The 21617-nt window shown below is 37.0% G+C and overlaps 1 protein-coding gene across 5 annotated transcripts in view; it reads right to left on the bottom strand.

Moving 5' to 3' along the window:
- LOC136836425 (sialin-like) overlaps nucleotides 1-21617 on the bottom strand; it is a 417985-nt gene that overhangs the window by 72826 nt on the left and 323542 nt on the right. For all 5 annotated transcript variants that reach the window (XR_010852391.1, XR_010852392.1, XM_067100648.1 and 2 more), the window contains 10 exons: nucleotides 17747-17907; nucleotides 16418-16516; nucleotides 14788-14874; nucleotides 8586-8741; nucleotides 7793-7880; nucleotides 2066-2286; nucleotides 1782-1931; nucleotides 1186-1318; nucleotides 889-1044; nucleotides 192-277 (listed from right to left, as the gene is read on the bottom strand). Coding sequence is in view for 3 of the 5 variants with exons in the window: in XM_067100647.1 (XP_066956748.1) it covers nucleotides 192-277; nucleotides 889-1044; nucleotides 1186-1318; nucleotides 1782-1931; nucleotides 2066-2286; nucleotides 7793-7880; nucleotides 8586-8741; nucleotides 14788-14874; nucleotides 16418-16516; nucleotides 17747-17907 (1337 nt within the window). In the remaining 2 variants the exon portion in view is untranslated. The remainder of the gene's footprint in view (nucleotides 1-191; nucleotides 278-888; nucleotides 1045-1185; nucleotides 1319-1781; nucleotides 1932-2065; nucleotides 2287-7792; nucleotides 7881-8585; nucleotides 8742-14787; nucleotides 14875-16417; nucleotides 16517-17746; nucleotides 17908-21617) is intronic.

The following is a 21617-nucleotide window of genomic DNA, read 5'->3' as shown; positions in this document are numbered from 1 at the left end:
ATTCATTAACCTCATTCACGCTGTTGGGGTCTCGGGGCTACTGAGAGCCATTGCTGAAAGCATCCGTTTCTGCAGGTTTCACGTAAGTTCATATGCAGGGGCTTTAACTTACCTCCGTTACTGGCGCTAGTATGAAAATTAACAAGCTACTGTCCTCAATAAAAAAAAACATTAAACAAATTTGTCCCTACCTGGTCAGGTGTTAATGCTCCTACGATGATCGGCGCCAACATACTAATACTGAAGGCGATGGTATTAGACAAACCAAACACGGTACCTATCAAAAGAAATTGTAAATGTAAACGGTTTAAGAAAATAAATAATCACGATAATAAAGTGCAAAGGAAAAATATTAGACTGTAATTTTTCAATTTATAATGATGTATATCCTAATATTCTTCAGATGATGAACCCCATTCGTGTGGAACAAGCCCACAGGGGCCACTGACTTGAAATAACATTTAAAAGGGCCCCATCAAACAGTTTAGGTAGAGTTCGTCATTAATACTCTGTCTATCAGACTGTTCACAGTCTGTAGTTTTCTCTACATCTTACTCAGCAGGTTTAAATTACACCAGGCGTGTACGTTTCTTGAGATATTGGTGAGTGGTCAACTGGCTTATTCAAGCTTGGAAGACTAAAATGTATCTGATGAGACTACCACATTTTATACATTTGCTTACCCTATTTGTCCTCACACAGGAGCCTGTACGTATATTACCATAGACAATAAAAAATATACCTGATAACCTTGTTTAACATTTTCTTACATTATTTACCGTTGCGCTACACTGTCTTTGTAATATTAAGCTATTTTTGTACTGCACAAATCATTAATTTGGTTTAAGTGCACCATTCATTCAAATCCATTCGAAGCCAAGAACTCACCAGCGAAATTCGGAGTCAGGTCCAAATGGTTGGCCAAGTGACCCGCTCCAATAGCGCCCAGGCACGCCGCGCTGACGGGGAACAAAATGACAGCCAAAATGGCATTGCATCCCACGTAGCCGACAGCAACGAGCGTGATTGCAGGGCAAATCAGTGCTGCGTTTGGAACAAGGAAAACGATTCATCAGCAATTGAAGACTTAATTCGTCTTTTCTCTTGGTTATATCTATATCATTGAGGACAATATGTCTTAAGCTTCATAACACAACAGTAGACTGAACAAGCTTTGCAACTTACAGACTGTGGCAAAAATTTTTCGTGAGGTCGCGGCTGTGATGTAGTTGCGAGTGCGGAGGTAGTCCCCGATGCAGCCACAGGCTGCACTACCCAGGAATTGGGCCAAAAATGGCAGAGAAGATAGTAATCCATTCTGAAATAGTCAATGTCAATACCATGTGAACATCAATCAGAGTGGCCGAGTTATATTTGTAGAACGCTGAGAACAGAGTTTGTGTGTATAATTGAAACTTTGATATCATCATCAAATTTTGGCAGAGTTTTACCTGTAAATCAATAAAACAGTTCTACAGACATTATAATGTATCCGCCTATTATCTAAATCTATGCTAACCTCAACTTAATTTATGGAACCTCTAATTAACTAGAACACTTCCATATGTTAAATATAGTTAGTGATATCCAATAACTTCTAACCTGCAAAACACTCCCAAGATCACTGCTTCCTACGAGATTTTAACTATATATCAATATGCTGCTTATTACTAAACATGTCACTTAAAACTAATAACATGTGACTCGCTACTATGCACGTGTTACTAGTTGCCATCCAAATAATAATTTTCAAGTGTTTGAAGTATAAAGTATCAACTTACGTTCTTGATTGAGAATCCAAGGACGCTGTCCATATACGTCGGCAGCTGTGTGATGAGCAACGTGAAACCGAACATGGCACCCACGTGGGCCATGTTGATAGCCCACAGAGGCAGACTGGTCATAAATGCACACCAGGGGATCTGGTTAGGCTGCGAGAAAAGAGGAATGAGATGTAATTTGTGAAATAATGGTGTTATTTTGCATACTTTCACAGCTCCAGGAGGCTGATCAACAGTTTTATTTTATATTTACAGAGAGAGAGAGAGAGAGCAATGAGTGTTACCTTCTGCCGAGTGGTTTCAGCTGATATAGCGTCCAGGATAAACTCTCTCTCCTTTTCCGATATCCTTGGGTGGTTGAGCGGCGAATCGAACATAAGGAGAGACCAAAATGCAACCCAGACGATGGCAACGGCCCCGCAGACATAGAACACCGTCTCCCACCCTAAGGAGTCGATGATCAAGCCACACACCGGCAGGGTCATTATGGTGCCCAGACAGTTCGCTGTTGAAGAAACACACAAAACGCCTCAGTAGAGAAAGATGGGAAATGTGGTACATGAGAAGAGCAAAAAAAAAAAAAAAAAAAAAAAAATTGGTACCCCCACGTGCTGTGTTTGGGCCTTTGTTTTGCAGCAGCAGTTACATTGAGTACGAATTTTAAAAAGTCTGGAAGAAAAATGGCACATGAAGAAACAAGTTAGAGATAATAAAACTTCAGTTTGCTTCAAATATTACTCCCCAGAAATTTAAAATTAACCATAATAATAAAGATATATATGACGTTCAAAGGATCAAATAAAAATCACCAAATTATTTACTTTTTCTTTTGTAAAGACCCATGTAGACAGGCAGTCAGCGTTAGCAGCTATTGACTTTTAAATAACGTGAAGCTTTTTTCGTTCTATTTCACTAACCATAGTTTACGGAAAATTTTCAGGCTCCTCGATCAAGCCTTTGTTCCTCTTGTTTTTCGCTTTCCTTTTACCCTTTGGGCCTTTCTTTGTCTCTCTCTTGTTTTTCGTTTTCCTTTTACCCTTTGGGCCTTTCTTTGTCTCCCTCTTGTTTTTCGTTTTCCTTTTACCCTTTGGGCATTTCTTTGTCTCTCTTGTTTTTCGTTTTCCTTTTACCCTTTGGGCTTTTCTTTATCTCTCTCTTGCTTTTCGTTTTCCTTTTACTCTTTGGGCCTTTCTTTGTCTCTCTTGTTTTTCGTTTTCCTTTTCACTCTTTGGGCCTTTCTTTGTCTCTCTTGTTTTTCGTTTTCCTTTTTACCCTTTGGGCCTTTCTCTGCCACTCTTGTTTTCGTTTTCGTTTTACCTTTTCGGCTGTTCTGTCCCTCTTGTGTTTCGTTTTCCTTTTACCCTTTGGGCCTTTCTCTGTCTCTATTGATTTTCAGTTTCCTTTTACCATTTTGGCCTTTATTTGTCTCTCTTGTTTTTCGTTTTCCTTTTACCCTTTGGGCCTTTCTTTATCTCTCTCTTGTTTTTCGTTTTCCTTTTAGCCTTTGGGCCTTTCTCTGTCTCTCTTGTTTTTCGTTTTCCTTTTACCCTTTGGGCCTTTCTTTATCTCTCTCTTGTTTTTCGTTTTCCTTTTACCCTTTGGGCCTTCCTCTGTCTCTCTTGTTTTTCGTTTTACTTTTACCCTTTGGGCCTTTCTTTATCTATCTCCTCTTGTTTTTCGTTTTCCTTTTAGCCTTTGGGCCTTTCTTTGTCTCTCTTGTTTTTCGTTTTCCTTTTAGCCTTTGGGCCTTTCTTTATCTCTCTCTTGTTTTTCGTTTTCCTTTTACCATTTTAGCCTTTCTCTTTCTCTCGTGTTTTTCGTTTTCCTTTTACCCTTTAGGCCTTTCTCTGTCTCTCTTGTTTTTAGTTTTCCTTTGACCCTTTGAGCATTAATCTGTATCTCTCTCTTGTTTTTCGTTTTCCTTTTACCCTTTGGGCCTTCCTCTGTCTCTCTTGTTTTTCGTTTTACTTTTACCCTTTGGGCCTTTCTTTATCTATCTCCTCTTGTTTTTCGTTTTCCTTTTAGCGCTTTGGAAGCCTTTCTTTGTCTCTCTTGTTTTTCGTTTCCTTTTAACCTTTGGGCCTTTCTTTATCTCTCTCTTGTTTTTCGTTTTCCTTTTACCATTTTAGCCTTTCTCTATCTCTCGTGTTTTTCGTTTTCCTTTTACCCTTTGGGACTTTCTCTGTCCCTCTTGTTTTTAGTTTTCCTTTTACCATTTGGGCCTTTCTCTGTCCCTCTTGTTTTTCGTTTTCCTTTTACCCTTTGGGCCTTTCTCTGTCTCTTGTTTTTCGTTTTCCTTTAACCCTTTGGGCCTTTCTCTGTCTCTCTTGTTTTTCGTTTTCCTTTAACCCTTTGGGCCTTTCTCTGTCTCTCTTGTTTTTTGTTTTCCTTTTACCCCTTCAGCCATCCCAGCCCGAGAAGAACCCTAAAAGAGTTCAGAGGTCTGGTTAAACAAATCATTTATAACTAACTAACCCCTTCAGCCTTTCTCTGTCTCTCTTGTTTTTCGTTTTCCATTTACCATTTGGGCCTTTCTCTGTCCCGCTTGTTTTTCGTTTTCCTTTTACCCTTTGGGACTTTCTCTGTCCTGCTTGTTTTTTGTTTTCCTTTTACCCTTTGGGACTTTCTCAGTCCCCCTTGTTTTTTGTTTTCCTTTTACCCTTTGGGACTTTCTCTGTCCCGCTTGTTTTTCGTTTTCCATTTACCATTTGGGCCTTTCTCTGTCCCGTTTGTTTTTTGTTTTCCTTTTACCCTTTGGGACTTTCTCTGTCCCTCTTGTTTTTCGTTTTCCTTTTAGCCTTTGGGCCTTTCTTTGTCCCTCTTGATTTTGGTTTTCCTTTTACCCTTTGGGCCTTTCTCTGTCTCTCTTGTTTTTCGTTTTTCTTTTACCCTTTGGGCCTTTCTCTTTCACTCTTGTTTTTCGTTTTCCTTTTCCCATTTGGGCCTTTCTCTGTCCATCTTGTTTTTTTGTTTTCCTTTTACCATTTAGGCCTTTCTCTCTCTCTCTTGTTTTTCGTTTTCCTTTTACCCTTTGGGACTTTCTCTGTCCCTCTTGTTTTTCGTTTCCCTTTTAGCCTTTGGGCCTTTCTCTGTCTCTCTTGTTTTTCGTTTTCCTTTTAGCCTTGGAGCCTTTCTCTGTCCCTCTTGTTTTTTGTTTTCCTTTTACCCTTTGGGCATTTTCTCTGTCCCTCTTGTTTTTCGTTTTCCTTTTACCATTTTGGCCTTTCTCTGTCTCTTTTGTTTTTCGTTTTCCTTTTACCATTTGGGCCTTCCTTTGTCTCTCTCGTTTTTCGTTTTCCTTTCAGCCTTTGGGACTTTCTCTGTCTCTCTTGTTTTTCGTTTTCCTTTTAGCCTTTAGGTCTTTCTCTGTCTCTCTTGTTTTTCGGTTTCCTTTTAGCCTTTAGGCCTTTCTCTGTCCTTCTTGTTTTTCATTTTCCTTTTACCGTTTGGGACTTTCTCTGTCTCTCTTGTTTTTCGTTTTCCTTTTACCCTTTAGGCCTTTCTCTGTCTCTCTTGTTTTTCATTTTCCTTTTAGTCTTTGGGCCTTTCTCTGTCTCTCTTGTTTTTCGTTTTCCTTTTGGCCTTTGGGACTTTCTCTGTCTCTCTTGTTTTTCGTTTTCCTTTTAGCCTTTAGGCCTTTCTCTGTCTCTCTTGTTTTTCGTTTTCCTTTTAGCCTTTGGGACTTTCTCTGTCTCTCTTGTTTTTCGTTTTCCTTTTGGCCTTTGGGACTTTCTCTGTCTCTCTTGTTTTTTGTTTTCCTTTTAGCCTTTAGGCCTTTCTCTGTCTCTCTTGTTTTTTTATTTTCCTTTTAGTCTTTGGGCCTTTCTCTGTCTCTCTTGTTTTTCGTTTTTCCTTTTTTGCCTTTGGGACTTTCTCTGTCTCTCTTGTTTTTCGTTTTCCTTTTAGCCTTTAGGCCTTTCTCTGTCTCTCTTGTTTTTCGTTTTCCTTTTAGCCTTTGGGCCTTTCTCTGTCTCTCTTGTTTTTCGTTTTCCTTTTAGCCTTTGGGCCTTTCTCTCTCTCTTTTTTTTCGTTTTCCTTTTACCATTTGGGCTTTTCTCTGTCTCTGTTGTTTTTTGTTTTCCTTTTAGCCTTTAGACCTTTCTCTGTCTCTCTTGTTTTTCGTTTTCCTTTTAGCCTTTGGGCCTTTCTCTGTCTCTCTTGTTTTTCGTTTTCCTTTTACCCTTTGGGACTTTCTCTGTCTCTCTTGTTTTTCGTTTTCCTTTTACCCTTTGGGCCTTTCTCTGTCTCTATTGTTTTTTGTTTTCCTTTTAGCCTTTGGGCCTTTCTCTGTCTCTCTTGTTTTTCGTTTTCCTTTTAGCCTTTAGGCCCTTCTCTGTCTCTCTTGTTTTTCGTTTTCCTTTTAGCCTTTGGGCCTTTCTCTGTCTCTCTTGTTTTCGTTTTCCTTTTACCCTTTGGGACTTTCTCTGTCTCTCTTGTTTTTCGTTTTCCTTTTAGCCTTTAGGCCTTTCTCTGTCTCTCTTGTTTTTCGTTTTCCTTTTAGCCTTTGGGCCTTTCTCTGTCTCTCTTGTTTTTCGTTTTCCTTTTTGCCTTTGGGCCTTTCTCTATCTCTCTTGTTTTTCGTTTTCCTTTTAGCCTTTGGGCCTTTCTCTGCCTCTCTTGTTTTTCGTTTTCCTTTTACCATTTGGGCCTTTCTCTCCCCCTCTTGTTTTCCTTTTACCCTTTAGGCCTTTCTCTGTCTCTCTCGTTTATCGTTTTCCTTTTAGCCTTTAGGCCTTTCTCTGTCTCTCTTGTTTTTCGTTTTCCTTTTAGCCTTTGGGCCTTTCTATGTCCCTCTTGTTTTTCGTTTTCCTTTTATCCTTTCGGCCTTTCTCTGTCCCTCTTGTCTGCGTTTTCCTTTTACACTTTGGGCCTTTCTCTGTCCGTCTTCTTTTTCATTTTCCTTTTACCATTTGGGACTTTCATCCTTTCTACAGCCAAGCTTTGGAATTCTCTTCCTGCTTCTGCTTTCCCAAACTCCCATAACGTTTCTTTAAGAAGGCTGAAAGTCGATCACTTCCTTGGTGGTTAAGTCTCACCCTTCCTTCTTCTTTTTCTTCCTCTTTTGAGGTCGCTGTAGCTTTTGCAGCTAGAATAAGGTGGCCTTGTGCCAGGAAGAGCCTTTGCTCCTTTAAATACGTTAATTAAGCCGTAAAATCGTTCTTTTGAGCGCCGATATTAAAGACGGCGGTTCCTGGATTTCAAACGTTTGTCAATAATAGCTTCAGAGACCTCTGATCGCTGTTTCATTATCACTGACTAGATGAGAAACACGTCATTTTTTATTAATCTATTACACTGAATTGAATTGAATATAGAATTTAGACCAAAGGCCAAGCACTGGAATCTATGAGGTCATTAAGCGCTGAAACGGAAACTGACAGTAAAAGGTTTGAAGGGTGTAACAGGAGGAAAACCTCGTAGTTGCACTATGAATCAATTGTTAGGAGAGGGTTGAGGAAAGTCAGATGGAAGAAAGAGAATATGAAAGGAGGTACAGTAAAATGAACGAAAAGGTTGCAACTAGGGGCCGAAGGCACTTTAAGAACCAAGTAATGCCTGCAGTGCCGCATGAGGTGCACTGACGATGAAACTACTAACCCCCCCTACCGGATATCTACTAATCAAAATAATGAATAAAATATCGTCAGGCTTCCGAGAAAGAGGACTATTGCAGTCATGAAGTCTTTATGAAGAGATATGATAATATGGTTAGAGAGAGAGAGAGAGAGAAAGGAAGGAGAGAGAGAGAAGAGAGGTATATTTTTTTTTTTATAATGCTTGAAAAGCCAATGGCAAAATGAAACATTACAACTGACTCATGCAGTGTTGGGTGGCATCGTCTCTTAATACTAGAGAGAGAGAGAGAGAGAGAGAGAGAGAGAGAGAGAGAGAGAGAGAGAGAGAGAGAGAATTTTCGCATAATATCTGTATGCTAATCTCATTTCCAGAGCCATGAAATCTAGAGAAAACGGAAAATTACGAAAGTTACTAGACCCTGAAATGTAACTCACCCATGTAGGTAATGGAGATGAATCTCGGTCTTTCTAAAGGCGGTATCCATCTAGCAACCAGAACATGCAATGACGGGTAGACAACGCCCTGTTAAAACGTAGAAACAAGTTAGTTTGATATACTTTACGTCCATACACCAATCTCTTGAAAAAAAATTATTAATTCTTGCTACTGACTACACTTCCATTCACACACAAATCCTTTGCATCTTCAGTATCTTTGCTGTGACTCACCCATTCTCAGATGGTTATTCTTGAACTGGCTCGGCCTTGAGTTTTATTCAATTTTTATTCGTAATTAACATTAAATGAAGAAACGCCATCAACGAAAGAATTTCAATAATTTTCATTACTGCAGAAAAATCCCGAGCTGGCTAAAGGTGCGTTGTTAATGCAGCGGCTGAAGCGTCTGTAGCTGCGAGGCTGTAGCCTTGCGGCTCCAAATTTGCTCTCATTTCCATTACGTCAAATGAGAAGGTTTTCAACGACACGTCCACGGCTTTGACAACGCACTTTTACGCATACGGACTTCCAGACGACACACAACCATTATCCGTGACAAACCAGTTAAAGTTTGGTTATTCTTGCTAAGAGCAGTATCAGACATGTAGACTATTATTACTATTATTCAAAATGTGCAAGCAATCATAAGTAAATAATCTACCAATCATAAGTAAATAATCTACAAGGTCAAAAACGTGAAGAAAGCATCATACACGAATAAAGTTTACATTGCATAGTACTCCTTCGTATACATTTTTACATGCAAAAACTGTCACGTCCACATCCTTACCTGCACAATACCAATCAGTATTCTGATGACGATGAGAGCGATGTAATTAAACCTAGCAGCTAAGGGAGTGAAGAGTGTCAGAATACCGCCTAAAAGTATGGATCCTCCGAATACGATCTTCGTTCCGTACAGCTCGGCTAAGCGTCCGCCTGGGATCTACAGTAAATGGAGAATTATTCATTGAATAGCTTATATACACAGGCACTGGAACAGCTACGATCATCAATGCTGCAGAAAACATAATGTTGGAAATTTCAATATGAAATGCCTGCAAAATAAGCCTATTATGACACAACACTGTCACAAATCGCAATTGCATATGAAAGGTCATCGTTGATATGTCGATTTAACCTGTCGTTACTTTCATCAAGAAGGAAAGGACGAGAACACAAAACCATAATAGAATGCAAGACTTTAAAAAGAGAGGATCAATATTAAAGTATCTGTAAGAAGAATGTGTTTTTACCTGGAGGTTAATAAAAGAGGGATAATGAAAATATACTGACGTAACTTGTACAAGACAAAGACATTCTTCTAAAATTAAGAACGAAATAGTGTCAGCATAAATTAATTATATAAAAAATCATCTAAATAATATAAACCGTAAAATGGAGAAAGAATGATGGCAAATTTCATACTGATCGTGGATATGATTAAGGGCAGAGAGAAACTGATCCCATTTTATCTTGAAATGCCAAACACATTTCTGGAAATCTATTCCAACTTGGAAAAGTGTGATATGTCTTTGTGGTATACATGATTGTTATGTCAAAGGTTTCTTTAAACCTAAGTTTTTCTTCTCTTAAGAAAGCAACTTGAAATGGAAGAAATGGGTTAAAATTTCGAGTTTAAAACATACACACATAGTAAACATTAGAACATCATTTTAGGTGGTCTGCAGTACTGTAGTAAACATTATCCAGTCTAGGTAACTTAAAGCTATTATTATTATTGAATTCGTGCGATGATTTATCAGCATGAAAAGGTTCCTACAGTTCTGAAAAGCTGCTCTTTTTCTGCCAGCTAATCATATTAACTAGCCCGCATATCCTCAATCTTACAAAGCATCGTCAATAGTAAATTTTCCTTAAACTGGCTAGAATATTCACGAGTCTCTTTATTCGCCAGCTTATAAATCTGTGAGAGAGAAAGATTTTAAATTAAATCCTTTCGTCTATGAACGAACCATCGTTTGATAAACTACATTTTCACTTGTTCCATAAGTTATTTTCACTTACACTTGTTGCTTATCAGTCGATTTCCATTTTGCACTATATGTATAAAAAACATATTCCCAAGTATAATTCCTCCTTTCTCTATAGAATAAAAATATAATAAAGAGTAAAAGTGAAGGATACTAATCACACCAAACCTAGAGTAAAGAAGCTGGATTGTGGCCTAAATTCAACCAGCTTCAAGGGTCACTGAAACTGGTAGTACTCTGTCGGTCTGAAAAGCAAAAAAGTTCCCGATGGGGCGTCTCGTCTTACTACTCAACGATACCAAACGGAACTCTCTCTTTACTGTACTTTCAAGACATTCGATTATATGAAGCTGGGTCAATGACCCAAACGAAATATACAGCGTAATGTTATACATAATCATGTAAACAATCCATGTATGTAACTAACCACTGCATAGGGAATTATCTAACTATCTCTCTCTCTCTCTCTCACGTACACTCTACCACTCAGACGCATGCGCTCACTCATTCACTCTCTTACTCACACACACACACACAATAAAAATCATAATCAGTAGAGGAAGAAAGGAAATTCAGGTTTTCATTTCATGGAGAACGAAACTGTGGGGACATATTGAGACATAAATATCCTGTTTTTCTTCATTTTCCCTTTCGTTTCATGGAGACACATACACACACACACACACACACACACACACACATATATATATATATATATATATATATATATATATATATATATATATATATATATATATATATATATATATATATATATATATATATGTGTGTGTGTGTGTAATTATATATATATAATATATATATATATATATATATATATATATATATATATATATATATATATATATATATGTACGTATGTATATACGGATGGATGGATGGATGTACTCTCCATCACGGGAAGGGAGAAAAACCGGAGAAAGATAGAAAATTCACCTTTAATTTGTCCCCACAGTTTCGTTCGCCATCAGATTAAAACCTGAATTTGCTCTCTTCCTCTACTGATTATGATCTGTATCGTTTTTTTATTACATATCAGTCTCTGCCTCATTAAACATGTCTCAAACTCTCTCAAATTACAGCCTGCGTTTACAAGAGGTTGCAAAACAAAACAGCTTTATAATTGTGATTTTTGAAAAGTAAACATTAATATACCTCAAAAGATTTCAGGTGAAAGGGTGAAAATAATAACTTCTTTGAAGTTTCTTCTATTTAAATTACAAATCAAATATAGTTTCCTTTAATTTGCATTTGTTAAATCATATTATTTTCCAAAAAAGCAGGGGATAACTGCCATTTGCGAGCGAGGGTTAAGACCTGTATCTGTTCACACAAAATATTTAATTAACGCTTGACCCGATTTGGGTCATTTGTGGGTTCAATCTACTCAGGAAAACGTCGGACATGCTTAAAACGAAAATCGTGGGAAACGTTTAACACAGAGTATATTCCCTTAAGCTACAAAGGAGCTCCTCTTAATATGTGTGATTATGTTTACGTTAATTATAACAGGCGAACCGGGGCGGCGGATGCTCGGTATAGCACGACATGTTGGACTAGTCGGTACCGTTCTCGGCTAGCACTCTGCTGGGCCCGCGTTCGAATCTCCGGCCGGGCAATGAAGAATTAGAGGAGTTTATTTCTGGTTATAGAAATTCACTTCTCGGTTTAATGTGGTTCGGATTCCACAATAAGCTGTAGGTCCCGTTGCTAGGTAACCAACTGGTTCTTAGCCACGTAAAATAAGTCTAATCCTTCGGGCCAGCCCTCTCTAGGAGAGCTGTTAATCAGCTCAGTGGTCTGGTTAAACTAAGGTATACTTTTACGCCTTGCACACCCGTCTACTCTCTCTGGGCGCCGGGAAACAACTGAAACACCTTTGGGGCGTCATCTTACGTGCCCTCCTGACATGGCATCGGCTATGCCCGATGGTGATTGGTTGCTCTAGCCCTATAAGACCTACCAGGGCCAATGAGGCAAGAGTCTAAGAGACGCTTCTCTGGCACTCCAAGCCACGCTAACATGTAACGATCTTTTCCTTACAGCGGCATCACCAGCAAATGAACACACTGTTGGCTAACTCGCTAAGAATTACACTATTTGGGGGACGGGGTGGTCATAAACGATAGCGATCGGCTCGCGCTTTCTCATTCCTGTATTTCTAATGACTGCCGTCAGTGCAACTCTAGTTTACAATTCCAAACCTTTCCATCAATCGATTCCAATGTGTTTGGTTTGGTGGTAATCACAAATCTGCATCGTGAATTAACTGAGCCCTAATTTCCATAACCTCTGTAGTTGTCGACTTATAGTACTTTAATGCTTTTCACTGTATCGCCTAATAAAGTTTCCGAAAATGACTATAAGGAATTAAAACCAGACCATTGGCCCATCTCATATTCTCTAATTTTCTAGTTCTAAGTTACAGATTTACAGCTAACATATATTTCCCGTTTTTCTACGATTAAAACGTAACCTACGGATCGTAGTGTATTTGGGAGGAATTTCCAACATTTATGATGTTGACGGGGTTCTTAACGTCGCCTTTTGATGACGGGATTGGTAAGGGTAAAAAAAAAGCATCCGGTTTAGGGGGGTAGGGAATTATTATTATTATTATTAATTAGTGTAACAAGACCACTGAGTCAAACTGTTAGGTTTAAACATGGCTCGTTTCGTTCGAAGGATTTGCTCTTGAAATACTAATGTCGGTGTTTGACCCAAAAAACTCAATAGACCGCCACCGTTTATCGCTATAACATCACAATTCTCTGCTTCCATTCACCATTGAACAGCAAATGAATATTTGCGTTCAGGTATAAAGGACCTTAAATTAAGACCATCGACCTCTTGATTCTCCCATCGATCCTTTGGAGGTCACTGATGTAAACTGTATCCCGCGCTGAGGGGACGGAACTAGAGAGAAAGGGTAGGACTTAGGCTCAGCTAAGTCTTTTGGGGAAAGACCCTCAACAAAATATGTAATGGGCATGAGTTAGTAGTGAGAGTAGTCAGCTACCTGAAATTTACTAGTCACACTGAACAGATCTATGGACGTAAAGCCACCATGCATTGAAATCTTAGCTTCACTACTAGCTGCTCCAAGAGCAGGAGCACGCGCTGACAAAAGGCCACTTGATATACAAGAACAAACTCATACAGCATTCATGATATTTTATGAGATTTTCAAAATCCTCTGAACATCAGAATAAAAATAGAAATACAGTAATTCATTTCATTTTTTATTAAGACTGTCAAAGGACTTCAACGGAATTTGTATTAAAATACTAGGGAAGCGAGGTATCGGGTTGCGTTCGTTTGGGAGAGGTACGAATAAGCATAGAGAGAGGAAGAATCAAATGAATTAGATGCTGTAAAGGAAACATATAGAGGCAGAGAGAGATGGTATAGTGAGTTTAGAGGAGAGGGATGCTGGGGAATACTACGAGGAGGGGTCAACAGGGAAAAATGTAGGACTGGAGGAGAAGGGTCATTTTAAGTTAAGGAAAGGTTAACAGCAAGGCACTTCAGGTTCACTAAACACCTATTACTAGCATCCCGTATACCTGTCCTTGTAGTCCCAAAGATGTATTCTTTAGTCCGAAAGGTGGTTGTGGGCAGTGGGGGAGGGGCGAGGCTGCTAGGAGTCAGGTGATGGGAAATGAGCAGAATTGGGTCCGTCAACAACAACATAATTAGTTTTCTAAGAACATTTAAATGCTTTTACAGTGAAGTTCCCTTCTTTTGATACGCATCAACAGACACTACTCACAGTAATATTAATAATAATACTAATAAAAATGACAAAAAAAACAGATTTAGTAAGGAAAAATTAACAGTTCTCTCCCCATTTATTAATACTGATAACCCCTTTTACGATCAATTTTAATGAAAAAATCATCAGGCAAAGACACCTCGTACGTGACTTCTCGGACGGCAAAAGGGCGTGGGATGCAGTCAAGGAGTTCTCAGAGAAATCTTTAAAACAGCATTCGTTATTCGCAGAGAGAGAGAGAGAGAGAGAGAGAGAGAGAGAGAGAGAGAGAGAGAGAGAGAGAGAGAGCCTTTGAACACTAAGTAGCCATGAGAAATAAAAAGAGATAAGAAACTGATCAAAGACAACATTGCAACGTTGAATGCATATGAATAATCAGATATAATTAATCCTATGAACTCAATGTTTCAATGTTGCCTTTCATCAAGTTCTTATCTATCTAACAATCTATCTGTTAGTCAATGCGCATATATATATATTAGAGAGGAGAGCTTTCTCGCTTTTTACCGATGAATAAGTGCGTTAACAAAGAAGGGGAGTCTTTTTGAAAGTGTACATCAAAGAGGCGGATTGAAATGAGCAGCCCTGTCCCCTCCTCTCGTGACATGAGAACATAATTGCAGATAAGGAAGATTAACTCCCACACACTCTGTTGGCCTCTCGGGTCTCGTTGTCACTCACTGCCACTCGCACCAGGCTCTCAGAGTTTGTTTCAAGCTTCGAAGCATTAGGTTAAATATTTGGCTGCACAATTTCAGCCATCTTCTTACAGAGGTTCAGCGAGACTTTCATTTGCCATTCATTAGTGGTAACCCATCCAAGGACTAACCAGATATAATGTACCCCAATTTATTGATCGAGATACCATCAGCACAGGAACTATTAACTTTACCTAGCATTCTATATATATATATATATATATATATATATATATATATATATATATATATATATATATATATATATGTATGTATATGTATATATATACATACATACATACACACACACACACATATACGTATATATATTAATATATATAGTTATATACAGTATATAGATATATAAACTTTCATTTTAACACGTTAAGTATATACGTAAATATACACGTAATGGAAGCTAAATCTAATGAGATTTGGCTGACGCATACGGGGAAATAAAATTGAGAGTACAGAAAAAGAGACGGTCAGTCGCTGAAGACTTACACTGGTGATGATGTACCCGTAATAAAATGCTCCGAGGACCATCCCTTTCTGAGGCCCTGTCAACAGTAGTTGGTGTGTCACGGCACCCTGAAGACGGAATGACACAATAATAAGCACAATTTCAAGATATATCTTAATATATATAAATGGCAGTATTTATGGGCTTGCAAAACTCCTTCAATTGCGACTGAATACACAAAATACAGATGTAGACTAATTGTAATGAAATTTTGTATCCCCATAACTTATTACTGTATGCTGTACCATGGAACAAGATGTAGAAAAGATAACTTGAATAGTCTTTAACTGTATAATTAAGGGAGAATGCTTAACCATTTAATGAATGCTGCTTATTCTAAAGGCTTTTGGAATTCAACTGAAATTTAGCTTGTATTCAAATAGATTATTACTACACGTTAAATACACAGCAGTAATAACAATGAACTATAAAGATGTCAAGGAGATAGTTGACGTAAAATTTAACCATGAGCTGAACTATTCCAGTTACTGTTTCATAAACAAAAGATATTACAGATCTCGTATTGTGTTACATTACAGCCATACACAGGTGGTAACCAGGCTGCGTACATGTCTACCATACTGGAGATGCATGCTTAAAGACTGCATTCTTAACCCTGCATAAAAACATATATATTTTTCAAACGATATCCAATACGTATGAAGTCCGATTATGTTTTTTATATCATCCAAACAGCGATGAAAGTTCTAGCAACACCGAACACTTAAAATTTTGTTAAAACTGAGGACATAACTAAAAATAACTAAGAAAACTGAAATGTAACTAATTTGTTTCTGCAATCTTTGAATTAAGGTTCAGAGAATTTACCGTTTTTTTTTTTTTTATTTTATAAAGCCGGTCTTATGGCGGAACGGGTACTTGCACAAAGGCGGCCCTTAAGTGTATTAAGGTATTGAAGGAATTAAGAGGCCTGGTGTTGACCTATGACCGGGACAAACAAACTGCGAAGAATTGTCTAAGCTTTTCCTTTAACCCTCTGAGCTTAAAAATCATGTTTTCAAACTTCATATAAAACAACAACAACAACAGCAACAATAATAATAATAATAATAATAATAATAATAATAATAATAATAATAATAATAATAATAATAATAATAATAATAATAATTCCTAAACAAGTTCATTAATTAAGCGAATGTAAGTTACATCACAACTCAATCAGGCCTATTCCATTACATCTCGTTATAACTTCATGTTTCTATAAACTCAGTATCTGCTATTAATTACCTTCCAAGAATAACATCGTATATCAGATTGAAAGAAACCTTAAAATGTCGATAAGGATAATATTTCAATTAATAAAAGTTTGAAAGTGGTATGTTGCCTACATTATAATCATGAACATTCTGAGTACGAAGACTCAACTAATATATTATGGACATTGCGCTAAGGATGATATACTTTTACTCTTCTTTTATAGTTTTTGATTTAGGAAATATTCGTTACCTGAATATACTACTATGGATATCATACTATTACTTGGCATTTAAAATCTTCAACAAAAAATTTACGTACAACAGATAATTTATATATGTAAAAGGAATTTTAAAATTTTCAGATCGGGGCTGAATGAGTCTGATACCTTACCTCCTCGTCAATCGGATCATCAACTTCTGTTATGTTGTTTTCTAATAATTCATAACCATCGAAAGAACTGTTTACGAAAGAGGATTCTACCACGTCAAGCTGAAATAAAAATTAAGAAGAAATCTGTAAGTTAAGCATCTTGTTTGGCATATAACAAAACTGAGATTGGCCGTCTGATTTTGTGTATAACTCTTGAATTTTCAGCTTCTGAAACAAGTCAAAGGTGTGTAATTATTTAGAAGATTGTCAAGAGAAGGGTTTGGATAGAAATCCTATAGACAGAAAGAGGGAGACTTAGTAGCATTTGTGCTCGAGGAATCTGATTCTCGACTAATCTGATTCAAGTCTCAAGAAAAAAAAAAAGCAACAAGAATAAGTGAAAATTACGAATGCATAAGAAAAACAAAATCAACTAACAGATAACCCAAGAAAAGCATAAACCAACATATAAAGAGATAAAATAATTATCGCCAGAATTTTCTCATGAATAGACATTCAGATTAAAAATAAGAAAGCGGAGAAGTTCATCGCAAATTTCCAGCCTCATCAAAGACCTGGGAAACTTCACCCCGTCAATGACCCGCTGCCGCGCATCCTGCTAAGGTCTGTTGCAAGCTTCCGATCAATGATCAATGCTGCTTAAGTTTATCAACAGAGAGGCCAGAGATGAGGCTAAGAATAAGTCTCAAGTTGCAACTTATACCAGAGACATGACCTTTCACGAAATGTCACATATTTGAGTCTGGGCAGTTTAAGGGCTGGCTATGCGTTTGGATTATTTTATTTTTATATGCCATTTCCAAAATGTGAAAATGAACACTTGGGAGAACCTCCGTCGTTCCATGTAAGTTGCTAATATAATTCCACTACTAAAGACAACCTAAGGAACTTTGCTCAGCTGAGAATCTATTTTGCTAGAGAGATGACAAAATTTTGCACATGACGAAACAAAACACAACATAAAAACAGATAAAAAACATATCAAGATGAATATTAACAATTTTACAGGACACAAAAAATAAAACACATGAACGTACACAAAGATAAAAAAAAATAATATCGTCTCTAAAACACACACACACACTTATATAGTATATATATATATATATATATATATATATATATATATATATATATATATATGTGTGTGTGTGTGTGTGTAATGTAATGTGTAATATTATTATTATATATATATATATATATATATATATATATATATATATATATATATATATATATATATATATATATATATATATATATATATATATATATATATTATATACAATGTGTATATATATAAACGTGCACAGCATTCCAAAATCTCACCTTTTGACAAAAGGACCGTTTAATTTCTGGAGAACCGTTAAGCGTTGAAGTTGTAGGGGTCCGGACCATGGCCACAATGGCTACAGAGAGGTTCACCCGCAGCGTATACAGAACCATAACACCTGTAGCTACCAACACCCCAACTGACACCCTCGCTGGCACTGTAGTGTTTTGGAGGAAGAAAAATAAACAATTATGAACATTTGTTGCGGACTGAAGTTTTATCTATGTTTACAACAAAAAAAAATTCAACTCTTAGCCTTCGTGTTCAAATTCATGCTCATGTTCAAATCACAGGTTCTTTGTGTGTAAATTGCATAAATTCTCTCTCTCTCTCTCTCTCTCTCTCATAGCTCAAGCCAACTTATCTATCTTGTATAAAAGCAAATTCTAAAGTTTACTTTAATAACTTATGTTTCGTTCTGGAGAAATAATCTCCCTCTCTCTCTCTCTCTCAGCTCAAACCCACGTATCTATCCTGTATAAAGCAAAATATAAAGTTTACTTCTATACTTTTATCTTCTTCGTTCTGGAGAAATAATCTCTCTCTCTCTCTCTCTCTCTCTCTCTCTCTCTCTCTCTCTCTCTCTCTCTCTCTCTCAGCTTAAGCCCACTTATCTGTCTTGTATAAAGTAAAACCTAAAGTTTACTTTTATACTTTATATTTTTCGTTCTGGAGAATTAATCTCTCTCTCTCTCTCTCTCTCTCTCTCTCTCTCTCTCTCTCAGCTCAAACCCACTTATCTATCTTGTGTAAAGCAAAATCTAAAGCTTACTTTTTATACTTTATCTTGTTCGTTCTGGAGAAATAATCCCCCCCTCTCTCTCTCTCTCTCTCTCTCTCTCTCTCTCTCTCTCTCTCTCTCTCTCTCTCTCTCTCTCTCTCTAAGCCCACTTATCTATCTTGTATAAGGTAAAATCTAAAGTTTACTTTTAAACTTTATCTTTTTCGTTCTGGAGAATTAATCTCTCTCTCTCTCTCTCTCTCTCTCTCTCTCTCTCTCTCTCTCTCTCTCTCAGCTTAAGCCCACTTATCTATCTTGTGTAAGCAAAATCCAAAGCTTACTTTTATACTCTATCTTCTTTGTTCTGGAAAAATAATCGCTTCCCCCCTCTCTCTCTCACTCTCTCTCTGTCTCTCTCTCAGCTTAAGCCCACATATCCATCTTGTATAACGCATAATCTAAAGTTTACTTTAATACTTTATCTTTTTCGTTCTGGAGAAATCTCTCTCTCTCTCTCTCTCTCTCTCTCTCTCTCTCTCTCTCTCTCTCTCTCTCTCTCTCTCTCTCAGCTCAAGCCCACTTATCTATCTTGTGTAAAGCAAAATCTAAAGCTTACTTTAATACTTTATCTTGTTTGCTCTGAAGAAATAATCTCTCTCTCTCTCTCTCTCTCTCTCTCTCTCTCTCTCTCTCTCTCAGCTTAAGCCCACTTATCTATCTTGTATAACGCATAATCTAAAGTTCACTTTAATACTTTATCTTTTTCGTTCTGGAGAAATCTCTCTCTCTCTCTCTCTCTCTCTCTCTCTCTCTCTCTCTCTCTCTCTCTCTCTCTCTCTCTCTCTCAGCTCAAGCCAACTTGTCTATCTTGTGTAAAGCAAAATCTAAAGCTTACTTTTATACTTTATCTTTTTTGTTCTGGAGAAATAATCTCTCTCTCTCTCTCTCAGCTTAAGCCCACTTATGTATCTTGCATAAAGCAAAATCTAAAGTTTACTTTAATACTTTATCTTTTTCGCTCTGGAGAAATAATCTCTCTCTCTCTCTCTCTCTCTCTCTCTCTCTCTCTCTCTCTCTCTCTCTCTCTCTCTCTCTCATGTATCTTGTCTAAAGCAAAATCTAAAGTTTGCTGTCATGAAATAATCTTGTCTAAAGCAAAATCTAAAGTTTATTTTAAAAATTATCTTTTTAATCTTTTCTGCTCTGGAGAAATAATCTCTCTCTCTCTCTCTCTCTCTCTCTCTCTCTCTCTCTCTCTCTCTCTCTCTCTCTCTCTCTCTCTCAGCTTAAGCCCACTTATCTATCTTGTATAAATCAAAATCTAAAGTTTACTTTAATACTTTATCTTTTTCGCTCTGGAGAAATAATCTCTCTCTCTCTCTCTCTCTCTCTCTCTCTCTCTCTCTCTCTCTCTCTCTCTCTTAGCTTAAGCCCACTATGTATTTGTATAAATCAAAATCTAAAGTTTACTTTAATACTTTATCTTTTTCGCTCTGGAGAAATAGTCTCTCTCTCTCTCTCTCTCTCTCTCTCTCTCTCTCTCTCTCTCTCTCTCTCTCTCTCTCTCTCTCTTAGCTTAAGCCCACTTATGTATCTTGTATAAAGCAAAATCTAAAGTTTACTTTAATACTTTATCTTTTTCGCTCTGGAGAAATAATCTCTCTCTCTCTCTCTCTCTCTCTCTCTCTCTCTCTCTCTCTCTCTCTCTCTCTCTCTTAGCTTAAGCCCCATATCTATCTTGTATAAATCAAAATCTAAAGTTTACTTTAATATTTTATCTTTTTCGCTCTGGAGAAATAATCTCTCTCTCTCTCTCTCTCTCTCTCTCTCTCTCTCTCTCTCTCTCTCTCTCTCTTAGCTTAAGCCCACTTATGTATCTTGTATAAAGCAAAATCTAAAGTTTACTTTAATACTTTATCTTTTCGCTCTGGAGAAATAATCTCTCTCTCTCTCTCTCTCTCTCTCTCTCTCTCTCTCTCTCTCTCTTAGCTTAAGCCCACTTATGTATCTTGTCTAAAGCAAAATCTAAAGTTTATTTTAATACTTTATCTTTTTCGCTCTGGAGAAATAATCTCTCTCTCTCTCTCTCTCTCTCTCTCTCTCTCTCTCTCTCTCTCTCTCTCTCTCTCTTAGCTTAAGCCCACTTATCTATCTTGTCAAAGCAAAATCTAAAGTTTATTTTAATACTTTATCTTTTTCGCTCTGGAGAAATAATCTCTCTCTCTCTCTCTCTCTCTCTCTCTCTCTCTCTCTCTCTCTCTCTCAGCTTAAGCCCACTTATCTATCTTGTATAAATCAAAATCTAAAGTTTACTTTAATACTTTATCTTTTTCGCCTGAGAAATAATCTCTCTCTCTCTCTCTCTCTCTCTCTCTCTCTCTCTCAGCTTAAGCCCACTTATCTATCTTGTATAAATCAAAATCTAAAGTTTACTTTAATACTTTATCTTTTTCGCTCTGGAGAAATAGTCTCTCTCTCTCTCTCTCTCTCTCTCTCTCTCTCTCTTAGCTTAAGCCCCTTATGTATCTTGTATAAAGCAAAATCTAAAGTTTCTTTAATACTTTATCTTTTCGCTCTGGAGAAACAATCTCTCTCTCTCTCTCTCTCTCTCTCTCTCTCTCCTAGCTTAAGCCCACTATCTAGTATAAAAGCAAAATCTAAAGTTTACTGTACTTTATCTTTTACGTTCCAGCTTCCAGGAGTCATCATTTTTAAGAGTCGTTATTCCCTGAAGTTATTTTTAATTAGTTACGCTGAATGTTATTAAGAATGAAGTACAAGAGACGGGTTGTTTTTCATGAATATAATTTCTTGAGTCTTTGGCACAGCAGTCTTTTATCGATTATTTTTATAAACATTTAATTTAATCAATTAAGGGACTTTTTCCTATGAATTAATTGAATATTTCATCTCCGATCAATTATTCTCAATTAATTACTCCCGACGGGTAATTGCTTATATTTTAAGTGTAATAATTTTGTTAAGTTCATCTTATTTAATTATTTCTACTTGAGATTTTCTGCGACCAATTTACAACAAAGACAGTTTCCAATCATATTTATATGCGATATTCGAAGATGACAAACACTCAGTATAATATTCTTCAAAAGATATTCCATAATTGTTTTTAGATCACTTGAAAGAAT

This window comes from Macrobrachium rosenbergii, chromosome 56, assembly GCF_040412425.1.
Source record: "Macrobrachium rosenbergii isolate ZJJX-2024 chromosome 56, ASM4041242v1, whole genome shotgun sequence".
Lineage (NCBI taxonomy): Eukaryota > Metazoa > Arthropoda > Malacostraca > Decapoda > Palaemonidae > Macrobrachium > Macrobrachium rosenbergii.
This window is presented reverse-complemented; position numbering and strand designations above follow the sequence as displayed.